The 24,985-nt window shown below is 45.4% G+C and overlaps 1 protein-coding gene across 1 annotated transcript in view; it reads right to left on the reverse strand.

Moving 5' to 3' along the window:
* Nucleotides 1-24,985, reverse strand: part of SETBP1 (SET binding protein 1) — a 281,599-nt gene that overhangs the window by 235,815 nt on the left and 20,799 nt on the right. The window contains exon 2 of the mRNA XM_081212635.1: nucleotides 19,397-20,053. Within this exon, the coding sequence (XP_081068761.1) occupies nucleotides 19,397-19,912 (516 nt within the window). The 5' untranslated portion in view covers nucleotides 19,913-20,053. The remainder of the gene's footprint in view (nucleotides 1-19,396; nucleotides 20,054-24,985) is intronic.

Below are 24,985 nucleotides of genomic sequence, written 5' to 3' on the forward strand. Positions count from 1 at the left end.
GAAATGAAGAGCCGAGTAGAAGACACAGCGACAATTAATTCTCTTTTTTTAACATGATGGGGAGCTGGACGATGAAGAAAGAGGCTCAACTTCCAAGACTGAGGAACCCAAATGATATGGAAACGGGCGTGCAGGTTAATTTGCAAGACCTAAAATTGGGAGCAAAGGTCACCCATAATCTAAAGGAAAGAAGCTCGATCACACAGAAGGTCAACCCTGCACAGAGGCCCAGCACCAGATGGATCTTCGAATCAGAAGCCACAAGCGTATTACAAAGTCACTTGTAAGACACAGCATAAGCCCGCTTAACGTCCCCCAGGAGCGGCGAGCAGGCAAAGGATGTTAGTTCCTACAGCTGTCAAAGATCTGCGATACGTCCAAAGCGAGATAACGGCTGACTTCATCCTTAGATGTCGCATCAAAGTGGTGTTTCCTGCTGCAACAGTCTGACATAAGCCAGGGGGAAAGTTAAGGTTATGTCCACCGCCAGTTGCGCCAGTAAAGTAACTGTGAACAGGGGAAACTGAGGCTGTGGACACAATGTACGTTTTCAACGTGCATTATTTCCCCGCAAAGCATCCTGCGGACTGTAGTTTGCCCCACAGAGAGATACAATTACAAGCACCCTCTAACTACATTTCCAATTATTCTTTGTACACAGACTAAGTCACAATACACACTTCTAATAATAATAGCACAATATGAGTCTGGCCATATTATTGATTTGGTTGGGGGGTTTGGGGTTGGCTATGCATTTTGTGTTCTTAATTTGTATTTTTATGTTGCAAACCACCCTTGTAGTCTTCAGATGAAGGGCACCATACAAATGTAATTAATAAAGAAACACAGTCTGAAACTTCAGTTGGTGCAAAATCCTGCTGCCAAGCTACTGTGTGACAACTGAGGGCCTAATTTTGTCTTTACTGGGTATTTATCTGTTTTGGGGTTCAATTTAGCTGGCCTGGGACCAATTTACCTCAAAAACTGCTTCTTACCCTCAACGTTATTTATTTGCAGCTGCTTTTTCATGGTCAACCATGCTGAAAGTACATCCCAGACTAAGGAAGTTTATGTAAGATAATTCACTAACAGGAACAGGACAAAGCAAACTTAAAACTTAAAAACTCATCTAAACAAGAGCCTAATGCAGGTGTGGCCTGTAGTCCTCTGTATGTTGCTGAACTACAACTCCCATTAGCCACAGCAAGCATGGCCAATGGCCAGGGATGATAGGAGTTGTAGTTTAGCAACATCTGGAAGCCCAAGTGTCCCCCACACTTGGCCTAGTGTACCACAACTGGTGCGACATTTCTTCAAGATGCCTTTCAGTGCATAGTAAAACTTTTTTTTTAAAAAAGCTCACTTTTAATCAGTAGTCTGCTATTTCTTTATGTGCAACGTACAATTCATTATATTATATTTTATTGCATTCGTTTAATTCAGCCTTCCCCAAACAGTGGCTGGGCTTGGCAGGAGTCACCGCCGTCCAAAACATCTCGAGTGCACCAGGTGAGCTAAGGCAGGTCTAATAGAAAAGACAGATATAAATGCAATACACTAAACTATGACTAATACCATCATGTTTCAATGTTGGCATTTCAGAAACAACCAAGCCTACTCCTCTACTGCGTTCTCAAGGACATGAGAAATCACACGCCCAAGAAGCACAGCTCACACCCTTGGTCTTTGAAGGATGGCCAATGATGCCGAAGACAGCATTCAAACATGGTAATGGCTGTTTACACCAGGCTCTCTTATAAAATAAAGACCAAACTTGTCGACCAATCCCACTTCCTGGTCCTCAATACTTTCGGCAGTGAGGGTGGGACAGATAAAGCAGAGTGGCAGGCAGTAAATGATGCCCTGAGCAAATCTGCAGCCTTTGGCCACTTGGAACTGGACCGGAAGTAGCTCTGCTTGCCCTTATTTCAAGCAGACACCAGAAACTCCACAACACCAGCTCAACAACCATTATTTTCACCTGAGACCTAGTTGCATGTCAAGCAACCCACCTGCCTGCGGAGAGAAAACTGCCGCCCCCCCCCCCCACATACACACAAAGAGGGAGAAAAATGCATCTGAGAAAAGGTCAGTCCTGATTCACCTTCCTGGCCATAAAGGTAAAGGTAAAGGGACCCCTGACCATTAGGTCCAGTTGTCACTGACTCTGGGGTTGCGGCACTCATCTCGCTTTATTGGCCGAGGGAGCCGCCGTACAGCTTCCGGGTCATGTGGCCAGCATGACTAAGCCGCTTCTGGCGAACCAGAGCAGCACACGGAAACACCGTTTACCTTCCCGCTGGGAAGGTATTTATCTCCTTGAACTTTGATGTGCTTTCGAACTGCTAGGTTGGCAGGAGCAGGGACTGAGGAACGGGCGCTCACCCCGTCACAGGGATTCGAACCACCGACCTTCTGATCGGCAAGCACTAAACTCTGTGGTTTAACCCACAGCACCACTTTAAATCCCCGCCATCCTCAGTTGACTTCGCAAAGATTCGGCATAGCCCAGTTTGGGTGATGTCAGCCTCTGCAGGCCAAACCCTTAAGATAAGACTTAGCTTGTTTGGGGGGGGAGGCAAACTTTTAGAACAACAATGTCCATCCAGCAGCAGTGCCTGAGAATCAATGGCCAGAGGGTGGGAATGCTGGAAAAAAAGTGTTTCTGCTTTTCCACCCAGGGAGATTAACACATGGGGAGATATATATATATATATATATATATATATATATATATATATATATATATATATATATATATTTAAACACACACACACAAGGGGGACTCCCTTCCCCAGCTGACAGCAGCAGCTGCAGCCTGCGACACGTTTGCCGAATGGCAGGGAATCAAATCCAAGACAAGGAGGAGAAGGAGAAGAAGAAAGAGGACAACTTTTCCATGGGGAGCAAGAAACACAATACGAGTCCTTTTCTTTCTTTTTTTCAAAAAGAAGAAGAAAAACCACCCTGCAAATACTGGCCTGATTTGAGTTTTCTTTTAGAACAAAAGAGAAAATGCCGTAAAAAGAAAGAAAAGGGGGGGGGGTTGAAGCTTATTCTGAAAGCCAGATCAGCAGATGGTTCTTTCCATACACAAGCAGGAGTGTTTTTTTGGGAGGGAGGCAGGAGGAGGGAAGAGGGAGGGGGGGAGAAGAGCTGCCACGAATCAAATCAGTGGGATGTGACCAAGGCAGGCATGTTGGGGCGGCCTTTAACCCAGCATTTGCACAAAGGGCTATTAAAGAACATGAATGAATAGGCTCCCTGGTACATACAGTGAGCAGCTGCTGCTTTACATAGTCGCACTCCAGGCCTTACGAAAACAGAACGGGAGAGAGAGAGAGAGAGAGAGAGGGCGAGAGAGAGAGAGAGATATGATAGATAGATAGATAGATGATAGATAGATAGATAGATAGATAGATAGATAGATAGATGATAGATAGATAGATAGATAGATAGATAGATAGATAGATAGATAGATAGATGATAGATAGATGATAGATAGATAGATAGATAGATGATAGATAGATAGATAGATAGATAGATAGATAGATAGATAGATAGATGATAGATAGATGATAGATAGATAGATAGATAGATGATTGATAGATAGATGATAGATGATAGATGATAGATGATAGATGATAGATGATAGATAGATAGATAGATAGATAGATAGATAGATGATAGATATAGATGATAGATAGATGATAGATGATGATAGATAGATGATAGATAGATAGATAGATAGATAGATAGATAGATAGATAGATAGATAGATGATAGACAGATAGGCAGAGATGATAGACAGATATCAATCCAAGGCTATCCCAGAATATGCTATAGCAGTGTGATAGAATGGAGACTAAACAATTACAGGGGGTTGGAACAAGTTCTGAGGAAATTATTAGCACAACTCATCAGTCATGAGAACAGAATCAAGGAGATTATTAGCCTGAAAAGATATAGCTTCCTATTAGTTAGCTAGAGGTATTTTTTTCCAAAAAAGTAAGTAAGCGCTCTTATTTTTAACAGGCTTGTAGACTCACTAGTCTACTCAACATCTCAACACAGGTGGACTGAATGTATGGCTTATGCGTCTTGTTAGGTTTATTTAAAAAAACTAAACTAAACAAAGAAGCTAAACTCCTCCCAAGAAGTGTGTGCAAGCTGTCTGGTTGGGAAGCAGAAAACTAGTGGGTCCTGTGTGGCTTGCTACCAAAGCCATGTTCATATTCCCACAGCCCGATCCAAGAGAGCATGTGCTCAACAGGATGCGCAACAGATGCTTAGGAATCCAACTAACTATGTACAATTCCATGTGCATTTGTCTATCACTGGATGTTGACTATGGATTACAGAACACTGCATGGTATCTTGGCTTCAACGTATCCAGGTGTGGTTGCCATCACTGGATCAGGGCGACTCCTCAGAATTGTTCCATAACACATATGACCTGTTGATCTTGAAGGGCACAAGGAAAAGCCTTGCAGGATCCGGTCAATGGCCCATCTATTCCAACATCTTGTTCTCATAGTGGCCAACCAAATGATGGTGGGAAGCTGCCTCTGACAGTGAACCTACAACACAGCCATATTCTTGATTTTTTCCAATCCTCTTATAAAGCCATCCAAGTTGGTGGCCATCACTGTCTCTTGTGGGGATGAATACCATACTTTATGTGATGTGTGAAGAAGCCTGTCCCAAATCTTCCAACAATTAGCTTCATTGGATGACATCAAACTCTAACATTATGAGTAGGGGCTTCTAATGCTTTTAGTCCTGAGATAGGTGGATGGACAAGGTGTTTTTTTCCCCTCCTTCTGCATTTGATCAGGGATCTGCCTTGCACACAGGACTCACATTCAATCCCCGTCATCTCCAGGTGAGGCAGGGAGAGATCCTGGTTTGAACCACTGGAGAATCACTGCCAGTCCGTGTAGGCAAGACTGAGCTCAATGGACCAATGGTCTGACTCGGTATCTCTGTTCAGGCTCTGTCAGCAAAACCAGGAAGTTGGCGTGTCTGCTACCATAAGCTTTCCCTTGCACCTGCCTGTTTCTCTGCTGTTATTTTAAAAACGAAACTCTGTGGTTTTGAAAACAGATTGTTTCGCATTGGTTGTTTCCATTGTTGCAACCGGACGATTGGTTTTTGCAAGTCGCTGTGTGTTTTCATTAAGAGAAAGGGAAACTTGCAAATGTATGAAATGATTTCCAAAAAATAATAACAGGTCTCCTCTTGCAACGCTATGATTTTATTGTTTGCTGGGGCCCTGAAACCAATGGGTAACTCCCCTTACGAGGCTCTGTGGGTTCCACGTGGTCCGAGTTTCTGCTGCTGAACTCATTGAGATGACTAAATATTAAGTGTTTCAAGTATGTACACACAACGTTGAGTGCATCTTTCAACAGGAATGATTGCCATACCACTACAGAAGTCTCCGGCTTCTGCTTTAACCTATTATTACATTTCCCATCCTGAGCCTCTCCTGCAGCCTTGACATGGTTCTCGTTTGTTGCTGGACCCTGTTATTCACAGGTTGTTATGTCAGGAAATTACACACCTGCTGCCTCTCAAACAATAGACTCTGGCTGCCTGTACCCATAAAGCGCAAAGGAGACTTCCCACAGAACCCCCTGCTCTTGCAGATGTAGGTCTGTCTGCCCAGCCACTGTAAACTTGTGCTTTCAAAGGAGTTTACAACACCCAGCCATAAAAAGCAACCACAAAAGCGTTCCAGGCTGGTTTTTAGTACAGAAGGTTTCAGCTGAGAAACCCTGTGCTGCCTCTTTCTCTCTTTTCTTTTCCTTTCCTTTCTTTACATATTAATAACAAGACAACAAGCATGGAGAGAAGAAAATGTTCAGGGATTCAGATTGTAAAACCTCTCCGTTAAATAATAAAAGCCATCCCACTAATACAGTGAATGTCTTGCTGTCAAAACTCACAGATGTGCAGAGTTGCTCTCTCCAGCTAACGTCTTCTCAACCCAGGAGGTTGTGCAATGAGAAGGTACGTGTAAGAGAATTGTACCCTAGTCATTGTGCTTCATACGGTGGGAAACTGGAGGTCAGTAACTCAATGCGTACGTTAGCACTTGTAAGATTGTTTTACAAAGGTACAACCTTTTTCCTGATGTGTGCTAGTTTACTATATCCAGAGAAGTTTGCAGAAGAATGAAAACATGACTCACCTACAGCCTGAAGTGGAGTAGTCCAGAATTTTGCCTTCTGAGAACTTGATGTCTACACATCAAGGAAGGGATGAATATGGAAGAAATCAGACGCCCAGATTGGCACAAAAAATTAATTTCAGAGCACTTGTGCAAGCACACACGCACACACCACAAAGTGAAACCACACTGATAGTGATGAGCTCAGTTCTCAGCTCTGAGCAGGATCCTCATCTCCTTGACTCCTTTAGCTCTGCTCTAGGGATGACTGTGCAATGACCACAGGGCTCCTGCAAGCACGTCGTAGAAAGCAAGGTCTGGTGTGTGCTCGCTAATCTTATTGGTAGGGAATGCTCCCACCCTTGGTGTCTGGGAAGGGGCAAGCAGTTGACCAACCAGTCGGTCCAGGCAAGAACTTGTCCAACTGGCACTGCCCTACTGGCAAACGAATCAGCAACTGTTTACATCTCTTAAGGATAGTGCGCTTCAGTTCTCAGTTGCACACAGAAGTATGCTGAAACTCACCTGTGGCCTCATATGCACTATACAATTAAAGCAATATCATTCCACTTTAAACAGTCATGGCTACGCCCAAAGGTTCCTGGCAATAAGAGTTTGTTGCAGTTGCTGCTAGTTCTTTCAAGACCCCCTATTCCCTTCTCAAGAGTTCCCTGGGAAGAGGGATTGACTGTTAAACCACTCTGGGAATTGTAGCTCTATAAGGGGAAAAGGGGACTCCTACCTATTAATTCTCAGCAGCCCTAACAAACTAAAACTCCCAGGATTCTTTGGAAGAAGCCATGACTGTTTAAAGAAGAATGATACTGCTTTAGATGCACAGTGCAGATGGGGCCTGTGTTGCACTGTGTTGCACTGGTCACTCAAGTTCAGATATGTCACAGATTTATGATACTTTGCTATGATTGGCTCATGACCCTCAGCTTTTCTCTCTGAGATCACTCAAGCATCATGTAGTGGGGAACTTGCAGTGTCACACTGTTGGTTGATTCACACACCACCTTTTGCTTTGAAGATCGCTTCAAAATTTGCACTTATCCAAATTTCATGATGCAGTCCTACAATGAAAAAACGTGGACCAAATAAAGCATATATGGTCATACCTCGGAAGTCGAACGGAATCTGTTCCAGAAGTCCGTTCGACTTCCAAAACATTCAGGAACCAAGGTATGGCTTCCGATTGGCTGCAGGAAGCTCCTGTAGCCAATCAGAAGCAGCAGAAGGTGTGATAGACATTCGGGTTTCAAAGAACGTTCGCAAACCGGAACAATGACTTCCAGTTAGCGACGTTCAGGAGCCAAAATGTTCGTCTCACAAGTCGTTTGACTTCCGAGGTATGACTGTTTTGGAAAGTATCTGCAGAAAAAATGCCCATATTTAGCAAAAAATAACACCAAAATATGAGCCATACTAAAAATGCAAAATAATAATAATATATACATTAGGAGAAATGCTCACAACTATCTTCATACAGACTAATAATAATAATAATAATAATAATAATAATAATAATAATAATAATAAAGTTTGCAAACTAAGGCATACATAGGGTGAACTGAAACTAAACTTGGAACAATGAGAAACTGTATGGTGGTCTGCCAGTTTGTCGCCTGCCTGAGGGGCAGGTCTATTTTTGGAGTGGGCAAGGGCTTCAGAAGGCACGATACATGGCTGGTGGTCTTTGTTTGGCTTGGTGGGTCACAAGTTATAGATGCCTGCTTTACAACATTATGCTTGAAGGAGGAGGGGAAGTTATGGCCCCTTTCTCTCCACCCCCACCCATTAACCTCACTTCCCTCCTCCTCCCATAAAATGACAGAAAAATCAGCCACACTAAAATGCTCTCTTGGAATGGCAAGTGTGGTGCTCTCTGCCCTCAGCTGCCCTTAACCAGTTCCAATTACTTCCTGACCACAGCAGCTCATTTCTAATAAATACACAAAGCAGCGCAAGGGACATTTTGTTTTATCATGTTTCAAAGAGACTGGAGGCTTTGTTTAAAGGCACAGGGACACCGAGTGCTAAATAAACCAGGAAACACAACTGAGGAGACTGCATGGAGATATATATAACACACAGAGAGAGACACAGACACACACACACAGAGTCAGGGGGCTAGAGGGCTATGGAGAGGAGAATTAAAATAAAATCCAGCCTACACAGTCAAGGAAGCCATGTGAGTAAATTTGGAGGCTATGAGGACCTTGCTTTCCATAACAAAAATATGTGTCAGAAATATCCATCCATTTACAGTCATTCCTCGGGTTACAGATGCTTCAGGCTGCGTTTTTTTCAGGTTACGGACCCGCCAAAACCCAGAAATACTGGAATGAGTTTCTTCCAGGTTTCTGCGGTCGCACATGCACAGAAGCGCTAAATCGCGCTTTGTGCATGCGCAGAAGTGCCGAATCGCAACCCGCGCGTGCACAGACGCGGTGCTGCGGGTTGCGAACGCTGCAGGTTGCAAACGTGCCTCCCGCACGGATCACGTTCGCAACCCGAGTGTCCACCATACTGGAGAAAGAAACAAGGAATGCTATAAAAATGCAAAATATTAAAGCTTGATCCTCAGCCTACTGGCCGTCAAACACCAACTCAAGGGTGAAAGTCAGTACACAAATTTAATAAATAAATATTGAAATAATAATCAGTTCCTGGGGAAATTATTCTGCACAACGGAGCTCCATGCAGCAGAGGCAATGCTTAAAGTGGCCCTCCCAAATGGTGGCTGGTGGTGGGGATGGATGGGGTATAGATGCAGGTGCCCTTTTCAGCTGAGTGGAAGTTCTGTTTAACTCTTCAGTTCTGCTTTGACTCAGCCTTGGTGTGTGGTGGGTCTCCAGGAAAAGGACATTCCACACTTGATGGAAGAAGATATACAGGCAGGGTTGCAGCTGCTGGTCAGAGCATGTGGGAATGTGTGGAGAAGTCTCTTACACCTACTGGGCCAAGGCTGCGGTTGGCTTCATAGGGTGAGTTGACTATAAATACACATGGGAGAGCAGACCCACAGAGAAACAGGGAGGAGCTGGCTTTGCCTGGTCCTTGTCTGGTGGCTCTCCCAGCATGTGTGTGCGCTTTGCACTGCAACAGTCATTTGACCTGTGGAATACATTCTGTACAATATATGGACACTGTACTGATGCTCCCTAGACCCCATTCACATGACTTTTTATCAAACCATGTTCTCCGTATCCCCCATCCTTACATGACTGTTGGAAACCCAATGCCTTGTGGGCAGTGATTGTGACGTCTAAATCAGGGATGTCCAACAGGTCAGTCAAGATCTACTGGTAGATCCCCACGAGGTTTTGGTAGATCGCGGTCAATCTCTGGCTCCCTTTCCTTAGAGTTGCTAAAACTGACTCCTGCCCCCTTGCCCCGCCCTTGTTTGATCTCTGGAAGGGAAGACCGGGCTTTCTCTGTGCTGCTGTTTTCATCCATAGCAATCTTTTTGAGAGTGACTTTACCCCTTTGTTCCTTGCCTTCCAAAAACGGAAGTCCCCCCCCCCCCAAAAAAAAGCTTTTTTCAAAACCCTAAAAAATGGGCTCAACAACTTTGAGATCACCACCAGTTTTTAATTCTCAAAGTAGATCGCAGTCTCTTGAGAGTTGGACGCCCCTGGTCTACATCACAGTCAGCCTGGATAGCTCAGTTGGTTAGAGCGTGGTGCTGATAACAGCAAGGTTGCAGGTTTGATCCCCGTATGGGACAGCGGCATGTTCCAGCATTGCAGGGGGTTGGATTTGATGATCCTCAGGATCCCTACCAATTCTATGATTTTGTGTATTCAATACTAGCAAGCAAACTGTGGTGCTCCAAGCACATGGCTCCTTCTATATAAATATTATTCAGTAGCACTAATCATAACAATAAACATTACAGTAACTTCTCATCCTTTCCCATGACACAGTTTACTTTGTTTTTCATTATTTCCGTTTCTGTATATAGCTGAAGCACAGTGAAACCAGACACAAAGTTTCGCTTCCTGGTTTTCATATGCTACTATCACCTGAAAAGAGCATGAATCACAGCTGTGATGGATTCAGCCTGCTTCAGCCAGCTTCCCTGCAGAAGGATCTCTGCATCACCAAAACCAAAATCTTACACGAGTGCCTATTCTACTTCTCACTGGTGGTTTGGTTCAAATCTCACGCCAAATAGTGTTTAAGGAGATTTAATTACAGTAATGGCCCAGTTAAGATCTTCCATCTAGGTTTCCCCATTTGGCCTGTTTCAGCCAAGGCACACCAGCCCATCCTACAACTTACACTGGGCTTGCATTGCATCGTCATGATCACCAGCTCTCATATAGCGCAGCTAGGCAACCGTGCAACAACCGCTGATTGACAGGTGGGCTGCTCCCCACCAGTCAGATCCAGTATGTTGGCTATACTGCCTGGGGCTGATGGAAGATGGAGTCCAAGTTGGGAGCCAGTTACCAGGAGGCTGGGTCCACTTCATGTTCAAACTACTCAACTTCAAGAAGCTCTACTCAAGGGCCATATTTCTCCATGTGAAGCTGCCCAGATCCTGAGGTCATCATTTGAGGGGCCTTCTTTGTGTGTCTCCTCCAAGGCTGGACCAGCCTCTTCTATTACAGCTCCCTATCTATGGGGTGCTCTCCCAAGGGAGATCTTCTAGCACAAACCTTCTTAGGCTTAAAGTCATCTTCGGTTCCTGGGAATTTAAGAAGCACCAATGACTGGATGTTTTACTCTAACTGTGTTTATGTCTCTTCATTCCTGCATTTTATGCTTGTCATAAATTGCTTGGGGACTTTTGTTGTGGCAAGCAATTCATAAATTCAACTAACCTGACCTAAGCTACTCACGGACCCCCTAAGAAATATTAGTTACTGATCCCATGGGAATATAAAGAAAGGTGTGAGGAATGAGTAGAAGCAGGGAAAGTCCTCTGTCCCTCTCTCATCAGCCTCTTCATCATGGAATACTATATATATATATATATATATATATATATATATATATATATATATATATATATATATATGAAAAACCCACAGCCTTCTCATGGAATGAAGAAAAGAAGCTTATTCTGGCTTCAAATCCAACTGCAGATCCCAAAGGAGAAGATCATATACTCAGAGGGGATCCCACGATGGGCTGCCCTTTTCAGCGAGAAGCCACCATGGAACGTGAACATCCAGGCACTCTGCTCAAGCCGCCCACAAGGGGAAAGAATACGGCTAATGCGGTGGGAGGCAAAGGCACCAAGGAAGCCCCCAAGAGCCTGCTGGGAAGGAAAAGCAAAGGCAGAGGCAGCCAGTGATCTGGAAGGGAAGCAGGGAAAGAGCACAATGCCCACAGGGCCCTCTGAAAAGGAATGGTTGAGCAGCGAGTGAATCCTTAAGGAGCAAGGCAAGAGGGAGAGAAGATGCTAGCTGGCTGGGATATAGGCGGCGCATTTCAACTAACACAGTCTTAATCCAAGTAAGAAAGCAGGGAAGGACCATAACTAGGGGGCAGAGCTAATTGCGTTGCATGCAGTGGGTCCACAGTTCAATCCTCAGCATCTCTCCAGGTAGGGCTGGGAATGTCCCCCTTCCCTGGGACCCTGGAGAGCTTCTGCTGGTCAGTGTTGAGCTAGATGGACCCAATGGTCTGGAAGAGGAAAGCTTCTGCAAACACGCTTCCAGCAGAAAATCTGGCAGCACACGAGAAGCGTGAACAGCTCAATACAAAACACACAACTTGCCATCTGAGCACAGGAGTAGGTGGGATACAACCTGGGCTGGGAGGGGCAGCACAGTGCCAGAATTCCTGGTACCATCTTGAGTGGACTCTGATTTGGTCCTCGCAAGCCCTGCCTGCCTATTGTGGGTGAACAGCAACCAAAATATTCAATGAATTCTGTTGAAAGCCGCCCAGAGTGGCAGGGGAAACCCAGCCAGATGGGCAGGGAAAATTATTATTATTGCAAACGGGTGACAGAGGATCACACTCCATGTATCTGATGAAGTGGGATCTTGTCCACAAGAGCTTATTCCATAAAGAATATAAAATGGTTCAAGTCTTTGCCATAAGACCCTTTGCTGGTTTTGCTGCAGCAGACTTGCACCTCTGGAAACCTCGGTCCTGTTTGCACAGCCCAGTCACATCACATAAGAAGCTAAGCATGGTTCAGAACATCAAGCCAAGTCCCTGCACTTGTCCAGAGAGGGTTTTCTTTGTGCAGGTTTGTAGTTGTTTTAAACTGCCCACTCGCCTTGCACCGAGACAGATGTTTCCCCAGTTACTTATTCCAACAGACTGAGAAATATCAGAACAGCGAGGCAGTCCATGGGTCACCCATCGACAGTCCCTTATTGGTCAGTCCCTCAAGTAGCACCCATGCCAACCATCCCAACACAACACTGTCTCATTATATTTGTTTCTGCTCCCTTCCCCACTCTGCTCTCCCTTGAAAAACAAGGGAGGAAATTTACTACTTCCAAACCGGATACAACCCCTTATCACAAAGCTGATAATGTCAGTCACTCTTCCCAGAACGAACAAACATAAAAGTGAAATTCCATTGTCTAGAACAGCGTGTTACATAAAGGAAAGGTGTTCTAATGAAATTCATAATTTGGAGTGCTGCACTTTTTAAAAGTGAGAGTAGGGAGAAAGTGACAAGTTAAAGCAGCAAACAAACAGAACTCAATAAGCTGAAAGGCTGCTGCCCAAAGGACTAACTTTTCTGCTACTTTTAAGCATAGTGATCACAGGTGTATACCAAATCAAACACCTACTTCATGCTGGAGCCCTAAACATAACAACCTAGGGTGAGAAGCCTTTGGGTGACTGTAATAGCTATTAGTTCTCGCTGCAACCACTCACTGACAGCTTCCTTCTAGCGGTTCTTGAGCACTGCCACCCTCCCACTGCAGTTGCTCACCCTTGCAGTTTCCTTTCTGGACCTGCTAAATATGTCAGACACAGCTGGAGGGTGATTAAAGCAGGCCAGGGGCTGTGATAAGAGCCGGAAGAAGGCTCTGCAAAACCACAACAGTCATCAAGAGGCTTCCCGTTGGCCTGCAGGCTAACTAACCACTCGCATCACATCCGACTGCAGGTACCAAAGAGATGACACTACAGTACTCTAGCTTAGTGCTTCCTCATCTTATGCATCAGTGCTGCTCAGTGTTAGAAACTCAAGAGATATAAGCTAGGCGCTAACCTTTAAGCAAATGGCACCTTAAAGCTAGATTACGGTCACCACAACAGAATATCTATTTGCCAGGGGGTTGGACTAGACGTCCCTTCTGACGCTACGATTCTATGATCCCAACTACATTGACTGTAGCTTGCTCTTACAACAATTCACTTGTTCCAGTAAGCAAGGAAAAACACACACAGCGGAAATGGAAATGGTATTGACTACGGACTAAGGCAGAGGTTTTCAAACCTGGCACCCAGAAATCTCCACGTAGTAGCAACTGGACTCATGCCAGGAGCAAAACGTGCCTGGCGCCTGGAGAATTTCAAATACTGGTGCTGCTCAAGTAAAATAGAAACTCGTATGTCAGATGTCAACAGCAGCAACAGGATTCACATGGATAGCCTAGCACAGTGGTTCCCAAACTGCCCTGCCCCCCCCAATGGATCACTTGGAAGTGGCCGAGGGTCTTGGAAGACCACTTAATCATTTTTCTGCCAGTTGCGGCTATTGTAATGTTAAAAAAAAAAAAGAGGTAAAGGTAAAGGAGCCCTGGGCTGTTAAGTCCAGTCAAAGGTGCTGCGCTCATATTGCTTTTACGCCGAGGGAGCTGGCGTTTGCCCACAGACAGCTTTCTGGGTCATGTGGCCAACAGGACTAAACCGCTTCTGGTACAACAGAACACCGTGACGGAAGCTAGAGCACACGGAAACACAATTTACCTTCCCGCCACAGCTGTGCCTATTTATCTACTTGCACTGGTGTGCTTTCAAACTGCTAGGTTGGCAGGAGCTGGGACAGAGCAATGGGTGCTCCCCCATTGCGGGGATTCGAACCAGCAACGTTCTGATCGGCAAGCCCAAGAGGCTCAGTGGTTTAGACCACAGTGCCGCCCACGTCCCTATTGTAATGTACTGTGCTAGACACTGTATGATTCCTTTGTGTTTCAAATGCCTCCTGGTCAATTCAGGTCTTTCCTGCTCACCTTTGTTCTCCTGTGTTGACTGTCTTCTCTCTCACACACACACTGCTTCCTCTTGCTCTGTCTTTCACATTATTTCAAGTTGTGGGCCTCCTGAAGGAAGCTTGCAAAACACTGGTTGTCCACAGACCACATCTTGGACAACCCTGGTCAGGTAGGCAGGCTCATGCGCACCCGAAGCATAGGGCACTCTGACCCTGGTGCGCACACACCCATCAAAAAATGGGTGGAAAGAGGTACTTACAGGCCCTGATTTCCTACTTGTAGGTTGTCTTGGAAGAGTTGGGTACTAAATCAAAGATTGCATTAATTTTCCATTTATAGATAACAGCCAGAATCCGGGAAGCTCAAAATTGGAAGACTAATCTGGTCCCTTCCATTCATGCTTGGTTGGTTAAAGTCCAGACAACCTTGAAACGGTTGAAATTAACATATTGTATCAGGTTTAGGGAAGGGAGATTAAAGCCCCTTTGATTTGGGGAATGACTTTAGCAAAGTCATTCTAAATAGGAGACAGTATTCCTGCGGGAATATTGACGATAGAGAGAAATGGTGGACTTTACATTGCACAGGGCTTGCATCATCCTGGATCGTGGTCACTTAGGGTGGGTGGGTTTTTTAAGAGTCCAGCCACACCCTGCTTTTTGCATTTCAAGTTTCATGCATGAGCACCAAAACATTGGTGCTGCAGTGCAGATGCACCCTGACATTAGAGCACCGGAATTTATTAAAATGTCTATTTTATCCTTGAGAAAGCAGGATCGAATGAATAATCAGAGTCTGAAACATCCTAAAAGCAAGGGAGAGAAGATCTGGATAATGGAACCCAGGAGAACATTCACACTGGCCCATTTACCACTGATTTACTCCTGAATGTCACCTCCCCACAGCATTAGAAACTGAGATATGAAAGCTACGTACTAAATGACACCTTAAACCTAGGTTATGGGCCAACAACATAGTGTCTAGGTGTGCTTTTTTAATAACAAGAATACGGTGCTGAAAATGTATGAACTGCAGCTAAAATATGATGTTCATTTTTAACATGGTCTAGTCCTTCCCCTGCCCAACCCCCTAATATTATTAAGAGGGTCTCTTCTCCAGTCTTCAGAGAGTGGCTGGAAGTGGGGAGCTAGAAAAAGGTATTCCTTTCTTTCCACTCTGCAGTTTTAATCTGAAATCTTAGGCACAGCACTGTGCCTGGAGCTGAGAAACTGCTCACACTAAGGAAATTCCCTGTCGCAAAATGCGCCTAGAACAATGTGAGTTTCAATCATCCCCCCTTTTCATGCAGGAAAGATATGGTTCTGAGCTACAGGAGGGCATCTTCTGCTTTCCTCTGCGCATGTGGGAGTCATGGGACAGCCATAAATTACAGCTCTGATGGTAAGAGTTTGCATACAAAGATGAAAAAGTACCATGGCCAATGACAAGTGATTCAGTTAGCATTTCAAGGTGAGTTTACATAATTTGCAGTTTTCAAAACAATACACAAACCGAAATACAGACAGCCTTTGATCGTCACATCTCTCCCGATTTTGCAATGCAGCTCTCCAGCCAAGTAGTGTGTACAGAAAATGTAAATGCTTGGGAAAGTTTTCATCTAAATGTTTCAAAAATAATAATTATAGAAATATGCATTGTATTGGGAAAAACTGTTTTGCAAAAATGTGTGTATCGGACAAAGTTGCGCATAATAATTGCATACATCAGGAGAAATCTGCACAAACCCAGCGAGAAATTTCCACGAGGACTTGAAAAAATATCCCAAAGAGGTACAGAAATGAGAAGAACTGAGCATAAGGTTGGACCAATGAGAAATGGAGAGAAATCAAAAGTGACAGATTCTACCTGTGAAAGCCGAGAGCAGATTGTGCAAAATGGCCCCAGGTACAATGATCTGGGCAGACTCACATGTTACACTCACTACATGGGGCCCTCACCAATGTTTCCCAAAGCAGACACATCATGCCGTATCTATCTTTAAACAGCCACGTGGACCTGTCTGGGCCTGTATTTCCAGACACATGTATGTGCATGAGAAACATGCATGCGCACTGACGGCCCCTGCAGCAATCATCATAACATGCAGAGCCGCTTCACTCTCCAGAGAGAAGGCAATCAAAGAAAAGAACAGTCATCCCCGAATTACTGCCTAAAAATAAACTTACCTCAGAACCACAACACCAGCGATTCTCAAAATATTTTTCTAATGAGGAGCCACACCTTGGGAGAAGCGGAGGCTGCCTTCTCCAATTGCCTTCTCTTCCCAGGTTGCAATGATCGCAAAACACCCCTGAGGCAATTAGAGCAACAGAGGAGAGCGGTTCCTTAATGTGTTTGCTTTGTGTCTTGAAACACGACAGCGCAAAAGTGGCTGGCAACCAAGAGGATATCCCCTAAGAAGCTGGAGCCTGACTGCTTTGGGTCCAGTGGCGAGTCCCTGGAAATGTGTCATCTTTTATAATACATCCTCTGAGCACCCTCAAACCCTGATCGGTTCCCAGCCTGGCCTCCTGATTCGCTAGGAACCTTACAAGAACTCCCTGGCTCAAGCAAATCCCCAAGCTGCGATCCTATACATGCCTACCTAAGCATAAGCTCCACTCAACTCAGCAGGACTTACTTCCGAGTAGGCATGCAATGCCTATCTTCAATAACCTTCAATAACTCTCCTTCTACTTTATCCAGATCTTGATTAACTGACATTTGGTTTCCCCAAAGACAAGATTCCTGTACCTTTAAGGCAAAAAAAAAAAAAACAATGCTAATGGACCCCTGGATGGTTAAGTCCAGTGAAAGGTGACTATGGGGTTGTGGTGCTCATCTCGCTTTCAGGCCGAGCCGGCGTTTGTCCACAGACAGTTTTCCGGGTCATGTGGCCAGCATGACTAAATTGCTACTGGCACATGGAGGACCATGACGAGTGCCAGAGGACACGGAAATGCCATCTACTTCCCTGCCGCAGCGGTACCTATTTATCTACTTGCACTGAAATGCTTTCGAACTGCTAGGTTGGCAGGAGCTGGGACAGAGCAACAGGAGCTCACCCCATCGCGGGGATTTGAACCGCCGACCTTCTGATCAGCAAGCCCAAGAGGCTCAATGGTTTAGACCACAGCGCCACCTGCGTCCCTCCTGTACCTTTAGCAGTTATGCAATAAGTAGAAATCGACCAGTTAAATATTTCCCCATCCTGTGAGGGGTGAGAATCAAATCGGAGATGTCCCCCACAATTAGGGATGCTTCACAAGTTTCCATATCCCCCGCCAACAAAAAAACATGGCTGCTCTGCCTCTGACTGTTGCACTGCAAGCAACAATACCACGGATGAAGCTCCATCTCAACATGGAAGGTACCACAATAAGGAAAGTTGTTGAATTTCTCAACTCCTTTGCAGCAGTTGAAGGTTCAAGAGCCCCCACAGATTTGGGAAAGGAGAGGCATTAGGTCTAGAATGATTTCGTTGTGTATCCTAGACCCAGTGGCGTAGCGTGGGGGGTGCAGGGGGGGCCGGCCGCACCGGGCGCAACATCTGGGGGTTAGGGTTAGGAGGCGCAAATCCACGGGTTAGGGGGCGCAAATCCACGGGTTAGGGGGCACAAAGTACTTGCCTTGCCCCGGGTGCTGACAACCCACGCTACGCCACTGCCTAGACCTCACCCTTGTGGAAGCACACCAAACCAGACCAAGGCTGGTTTGACAAGTGGACCTTCCACGCGCTGTTTCGGTGCTCTAGAACTTATCCAGTGGCCTTCCATAATAAGGTGCACTGCAGAAACTTCACCCTGACGTCACATCTAAAGTGGTGTTGCTCACTTGAGTGGCAATCCTCTTCCAAATATCTCACCCCAGGCCCTTCTGTACAACTAGGTTAGAGCCACTGAAGGGATGCATATTATCCCCCCGCTCCTCAAATTTCAGCACGCAGACAGACATGTTAATTGCAAAACACCTTCTGAAAGTCGGCTGTCATTCCAAGGGTCTGCAAGATTGTTAATAAATGTACTTTCTTCCCAAAGATTCCTCTTCTACAGAATAAAACATCCCCCCACGTCCATAACGCACCATGGAATGAGTCCTTGCTCCTGCGTGCTCTCGGGAAGTACTCGAAACAGAAATCCCACCACTTGTGGCTTGCCAAAAATGAACATTTTCAGAAAGAAAGAAAGAAAGAAAGAAAGAAAGAAAGAAAGAAAGAAAGAAAGAAAGAAAGAACCACTTCTGCTGTTCCTCATTTCAAAGTCTTCCACATCTGTCTTTAAATCCCTAACAGTTGAAATGATATTGGGGTAGGGTAGGCTTTCCCTGGAAAATCTACTTGGAAGTTTTTGCCTTGCAGAGAGCACCCCATCCATGGACGACTGGATTTTTTCTTTAAAAAAAAAGAAAGAAAAAGCAAACATCACACATTCCACCTAATGCAGACCTTGCTAATGGAACAACCAGAGGATCCTCTGCTTCTGCAAAACCTTCTCCCTGTATCTATCCCTTCCTTGTCAACACAGCCTGTTAGAACTTGCTCTGATGCAAAGAAGCCATTAAGAGAGACACGCACACCAACAGAGACTGTAGTTGCACGCCGGAGCCTTTAAACCGCACGAGCTCTTCCGGTCTTAAAGGCACGGCCTTTGTGTGCATAACACTAACAGGGCCATTATATTGCCCTTCAAATGGCTCTTTAAAACACCCTTCAGCTGAACCCCCGACAATGGCAAGGCAGCTGGTGTGCAGGGAGCCAGGGAGCCGCTTATGCTAATAGCATTCTCCCCATTGTCTTGTTACGCCCACCCATCCCCCTTTCTCCACCTCCATCTGTTTATCCCGTCCACCTGTTGTCACATATTTAATTTGCAAAAAAACCCACCCTTTTGGTGCACAGATTGCCTCGTTCACTCCCGAACCAAACAAGGCTGACTTCATGTGACAAAGGAGATCCCCTAAAGTTAGCAAGACAGAGAAGGGCAAAATGTTGCATTCAGGACACCGGCGGATGCAAGAATAATAATAATAAAAAAATGAGGATCATGGAGAGAAAAGAAGGAATGGATTCTCTTACCTTCTTCTTGGAGTGTGACCGGTCCTCCTCTTTCGCTAATTTGCTATTTTTCCCAGCTCTCGAAAGCTTTTGCTCCCCTGACTGCTTAATGGTGATTTTGATCTCGGGAGGGCATATATAGTTCTCCAAGTTCTTGGGGGGCTTCTTGGCTCTCTTGGTCGTCTGGATTTTCAGCTTAAGACTCCCCTCTGTAAAGTTCGCCTCCTTGATGGAAAACTCCTGCTCTTCCAAGCCGTCTCCGGCCACCCATTTCTCGCTGTCTGTGTTGGAAGCGGAATCCACGTCTCTCCCGGAACAGAGCTCGTCTTCTTCCTCGGGCTCCATCCGGTCACTGCTCACAGGGATCCCTTTGGCAGAGCCGGGCTGAGGCGGCATGGCCTCCGTCCCAGCGCCACCAGGGGCACCACCAGGGGCCTTAGCAGAAGCAATGGCGGAGCCCAGGAAATCCGACTCTCCTCCCCTTTGCCGGGAAGTGCCCGAATTCTCCCTTGGCTCCATGGCGACCCCCCGGTCCATGGGGTTTTTACACAGGGGGGAAGGGGAAGGTGAGAAGAGTTGGGGAGCCCCAAGAAGGGAATGGTAGCTTCTCAGTTAAGGTCTCTTAGAGTCCCAATAGTCCAACCACTGTGACGAGCTCAGAAGCATTCAGATCTGCAACTGGGGAGAAAACAGAAAGGAAAAAGGCTGTCAGAACTTCAGCAGCTACTGATACTGAGGTTTATGTCAACCTGGGCTTATTCATTCATTCATTTACATCCTACAACCTTAATTCCATATGTGCAAGCAGACATTCCAAACACACACCTAGAATTCAGAATGGCACAGTTCAAGAAACTTGATTCACTTGTTTCTGCCAAATATATAAACTTGTTCTTTGCGCGAATGGAGACTTACTAAATACCTTGGATGCTCAGGTTGTGAACGTAATCCAGGCGGGAGGCACGTTCGCAACCTGCAGCGTTCGCAACCCGCGACCCACGTGTCTGCACACGCGCGGGTTGCGATTCGGTGCTTCTGTGCATGAGCAAAGTGCGATATAGTGATTCTGTGCATGCGCAAGCGCCAAAACCCGGGCGTAACGTGTTCCAGTACTTCCTGGTTCGGCGCAGTTCGCAACCCGAAACCACACAACCCAAAGCGTCTGTAAACCGAGGTATGACTGTAGTCACTTACCATGGTAAGGGCTACGACAGACAATTTCTGGCTATGGAGTTGACTTAAGGGGAAGGGAACTCCACTGCCCTCCACCCCTCAGACAACTGTGGTGGTTTGGGGGAAGGTGGCAATTCTCTACAACATTTGCATAGTGATGTGACCTTGTCTAGCATTTCGCCCGAGTCCTGAACAAGGCCTCACCTGGGATGAGGTCAGTGCTTGCATCATAACACTTCCAATGTGTACAGCCCTACTTAACTCTTTCATCTGCACAGAGGCAGAGGGTTCAAAACCAAAAGTTGAATGTCATAATACAACCTGGGTCTTCGAACATTAAAGAACTAGCAGCCCGGGCTACATTCTGAAACAAAGATAGACACACTCAGCAGGGTTTTTCATGGACACAAACATCATCTTCTCCCCATGCTGTATATTAAGAGGCTTGTGATTTGCTAATTTTCACTACCTCCCACAACCTAACTCCTTGCACAAGGCATTCTCAGCACCGAAATTTCAAGTCAAGCCGCCTCTACTATACTGAACGAGTTGCTACCGAAAGGATCCAGCAACCACAAATATATCTTAGTCTCATACTTGGAGCAGACCGCCCAAACCAAGTTAGGTGTGAGTGCATTGTGAACATGAGTTAGTTGACCCCTGCACTGCAGGGGGTTGAATTAGATGACCTTTGGGTCCCTTCCAACTCTATTATTCTATGACTCAATCCCAGGTAAACGCTAAATGAACCTGAGTGGCGTAGGGGACCAACAAAAGTATCTCACCAGAAGATCTCAGCGATCAAGGTGGAGCATAAGAAATCAATTGGTCCTTAAGGTAATTTAAATGTGGATAATACATGTTTAATTACCATCAGTGGTAAACAATGTTACAATGACTCTTGGTTAAACAATAAAAAAATTGTCTTGCACTGACTAAGGTGTGTCCACTAACTCCTGTCTCTCTCACCTGGCTCTGGCACATATGCCTGAGCTATCAATGAAAACTTAATCCACCTGCCTGAATAATAGTGTCTATCTAGGGAGCTTCAAAGAGGCTGTTTCACCACCTCTAATCCCCATCTTTCCTCAACTTGGGCTGTGCCAGAGCTGTGGGCAGAAGGAATTAAGACCTTAGGACACAATGAGGTAACAAAAAGGGAGCAGCCACAGAGCTAAATCAGGAGGGGAAAAGGAAGCGAGCGTTTGCTTGATGGGTAGCTGGTGATGTTCCTTCCTCAAAATGAAGGAACTTTTAAGTTTCTGAGACAGAAGGTCTGTTGAGGTCAAAGGGGGAACAGCAGAGAAAATCGGGGGGGAGAGAGAGAGAGAGAGAGAGAGAGAGAGAGAGAGAGAGAGAGATTAGGTCCATCTAGTTTAGTACAGTGGTACCTTGGGTTACATACGCTTCAGGTTACAGACTCCGCTAACCCAGAAATAGTACCTCAGGTTAAGAACTTTGCTTCAGGATGAGAACAGAAATCGTGCTCCAGCAGCGCAGCGGCAGCGGGAGGCCCCATTAGCTAAAGTGGTGCTTCAGGTTAAGAACATTTTCAGGTTAAGAACGGACCTCCGGAATGAATTAAGTACGTAACCTGAGATACCACTGTACTGTCTAAGGAACTCTCAAGAGTTTCAGATGCTGGACACTGAACCTGGGACTTTCTGGAGCAAGCTGGAGAGCCAATCAGAGCTTGAGGGAGGCAGCAGACCTAATCTTTGCTTGAAATATTCTGTGATCTGGATTGCACATGAAGCTGTGCTACTTGATCTTCAAGTCCCTTTCAACTCCTTCTCTCCCCTCATTGATCATGTTTTATGAAGATCTCGCATCTCTCTCCAGAGTAGTCTCCCGCCACTCTGAAATGCTTGCATCTTTCCTCACAGGAGAGATGCTCCATCACCTTTCTTCATTCTAGTTGCCCTCCCTGCATATTCTCCTACTCAATATACCGTATTTTTTGCACCATAACACTCACTTTTTTCCTCCTAGAAAGTAAGGGGAAATGTCTGTGCGTGTTATGGAGGAAATGCCTACGGGTGACATGCCTACGGATTTTCCTCCTCTAAAAACTACGTGTGTGTTATGGTCGGGTGCGTGTTATAGAGCGAAAAATACGGTATATCACCTTTTACTATCAGAAGGACTGATGCATATAAAGCCTTCAAAGGGAAAATTAAGTGCCAAGAAAGACTACAGTGGTACCTCTGGTTGCGAACGGGATCCATTCCGGAGGCCCGTTCACAACATGAAAAGAGCACAACCCGCAGTGGTGTGTCTGCGTGGGTTGCGATTTGCCGCTTCTGCGCATGCGCGTGGCGTCATTTTGAGCTTCTGCGCATGCGACGAAACCCAGAAGTAACCCTTTCCGGTACTTCCAGGTCACCGCAGGACGTAACCTGAAAGAACGTAACATGAAGTGGATGAGGTATGACTGTATCTCAATCAAAATTCTAAGTCTTCTTTCGATCCATCAATCTACCGCCACCCTTTGCTAAGGCATCCAAAATGCTGAATGAGGGTTCGAAAATCTCAATGGCCTGAACCATAAAACTGTCACATGGGTGCTGCTTAGAAATTGGAAATGCCATTCTCCAATTCAAACTAGCACACCCAGAACTCTCGAGGCATGTGAAAAGAAGACACATGTGTCATTTCTGTCTTCCCAAAGCCGAGGTGTTAGGTAGTAGATTACGGAATCATATTTGACTCTGCAATTAGGTTTGAGATGCCATAATTAGATCAGATAGTTACCTTTCCATGTAAGTAGCTAACAGAGTAACAGGAGAAGGGATGGGAAGGCCAACTGTGATTAAACAACTGATGCCGCCATAAATCACAAAGCCCATAAAGGAAACACAGCCCAAGGTGCCAGCATGCCAGAAAAAACATCGAGACAGAATGCGCTGATGTTCGAGTGCAATGCCATAGACGATAAAGCACCACCACTGCCTGTTTGTACAAAGAAGCATTTGGCCTGTCACTTTGGGCCCTAAGGGCCTCTGCTATCTATGCTGTCCCAAATGCCAAGAGCACGTAAAAAAGGAGGGGCATCACCTCCTGGCAAATAGAAGGGGAAGAAATGGAGGCAGTGAGAGATTTTACTTTCTTGGGCTCCATGATCACTGCAGTGACAGCAGCCGCAAAGTTAAAAGATGCCTGCTTCTTGGGAGAAAAGCAATGACAAACCTAGACAGCATCTTAAAAAGCAGAGACATCACCTTCCCAACAAAGGTCCATATAGTTAAAGCTATGGTTTTCCCAGACGTGATGTATGGAGGTGAGAGCTGGACCATAAAGAAGGCTGAGAGAAGACTCCCTGGAAAAGAACCTGATGTTGGGAAAGATGGAGGGCACAAGGAGAAGGGGACGACAGAGGACGAGATGGTTGGATAGTGTTCTTGAAGCTACCAGCATGAGTTTGACCAAACTTTGGGAGGCAGTGGAAGACAGGAGTGCTTGGCGTGCTCTGGTCCATGGGGTCACGAAGAGTCGGACACGACTAAACAACAACAACACAAATGCTGAACGCTAAGCAAGGAAACAGCACATTAAGCCGGCTTATGGGAAATGCTAAGTCAAAGGTCAGATTCAATGGCGCTCACCAGTCCAGTCTGTGCAGTTCCTGAACACAGTGTGCCCTATTTGGAAAAAGACCAGAAAATCCAAGACAGAGGCATTTAAAAAGAAACCAAAAAACAGATTCAGGGGCATCGTCTGTCTGAAGCGACATGGCGTCGTGACCTTCTAAAACAAAGCAGTATTGGCTGAAGTCAGGGGCTGGACCAAGTGTTAGAAACTCAGATAGATCAGCTAGGCATCAAATGGCTGCTTAAACCAGGTTTACAGTTGCCAAAAAGGAATACCTGGTTGGTTGCCACTTTGGGGCCAGATGGTTTGGAAGTTGTATTTTTCAATACGACTTTTTGCTTTCTGAAGTTCATTTGGATTTATTATGAAAATGATGTATAGATGGTATTTGACACCTGTAAAATTAGCAAAGATGTATCATAATTGTGATAATACATGTTGGAAATGTAAAGAAAAGGAAGGAACATTCTTTCATATGTGGTGGACCTGCTCCAAGGTGAAAGACTTCTGGGAAAAGATTTATAATGAATTGAAAAAAATGTTGAAATATACATTTATAAAGAAACCAGAGGCCTTTCTTCTTGGAATAACAGGTTCGGAACTGCCCAAGAAAGATGTTAATCTATTTTTGTATGCCACAACTGCGGCTCGTATTTTGTTAGCTAAAAAGTGGAAAACTCAAGAATTACCAACAGTAGAAGAATGGCAGATGAAGATGATGGATTGTATGGAGCTAGCCAATCTAACCGGAAGAGTCCGCGACCAGGTGGAGGAAGAACATCACAAAGAATGGAAGAAATTTAATGATTATTTAGTTAAATTTGTTAAACTAAAATAACTGGAAAT

Source organism: Podarcis bocagei, assembly GCF_964188305.1.
Source record: "Podarcis bocagei genome assembly, chromosome: 11".
Lineage (NCBI taxonomy): Eukaryota > Metazoa > Chordata > Lepidosauria > Squamata > Lacertidae > Podarcis > Podarcis bocagei.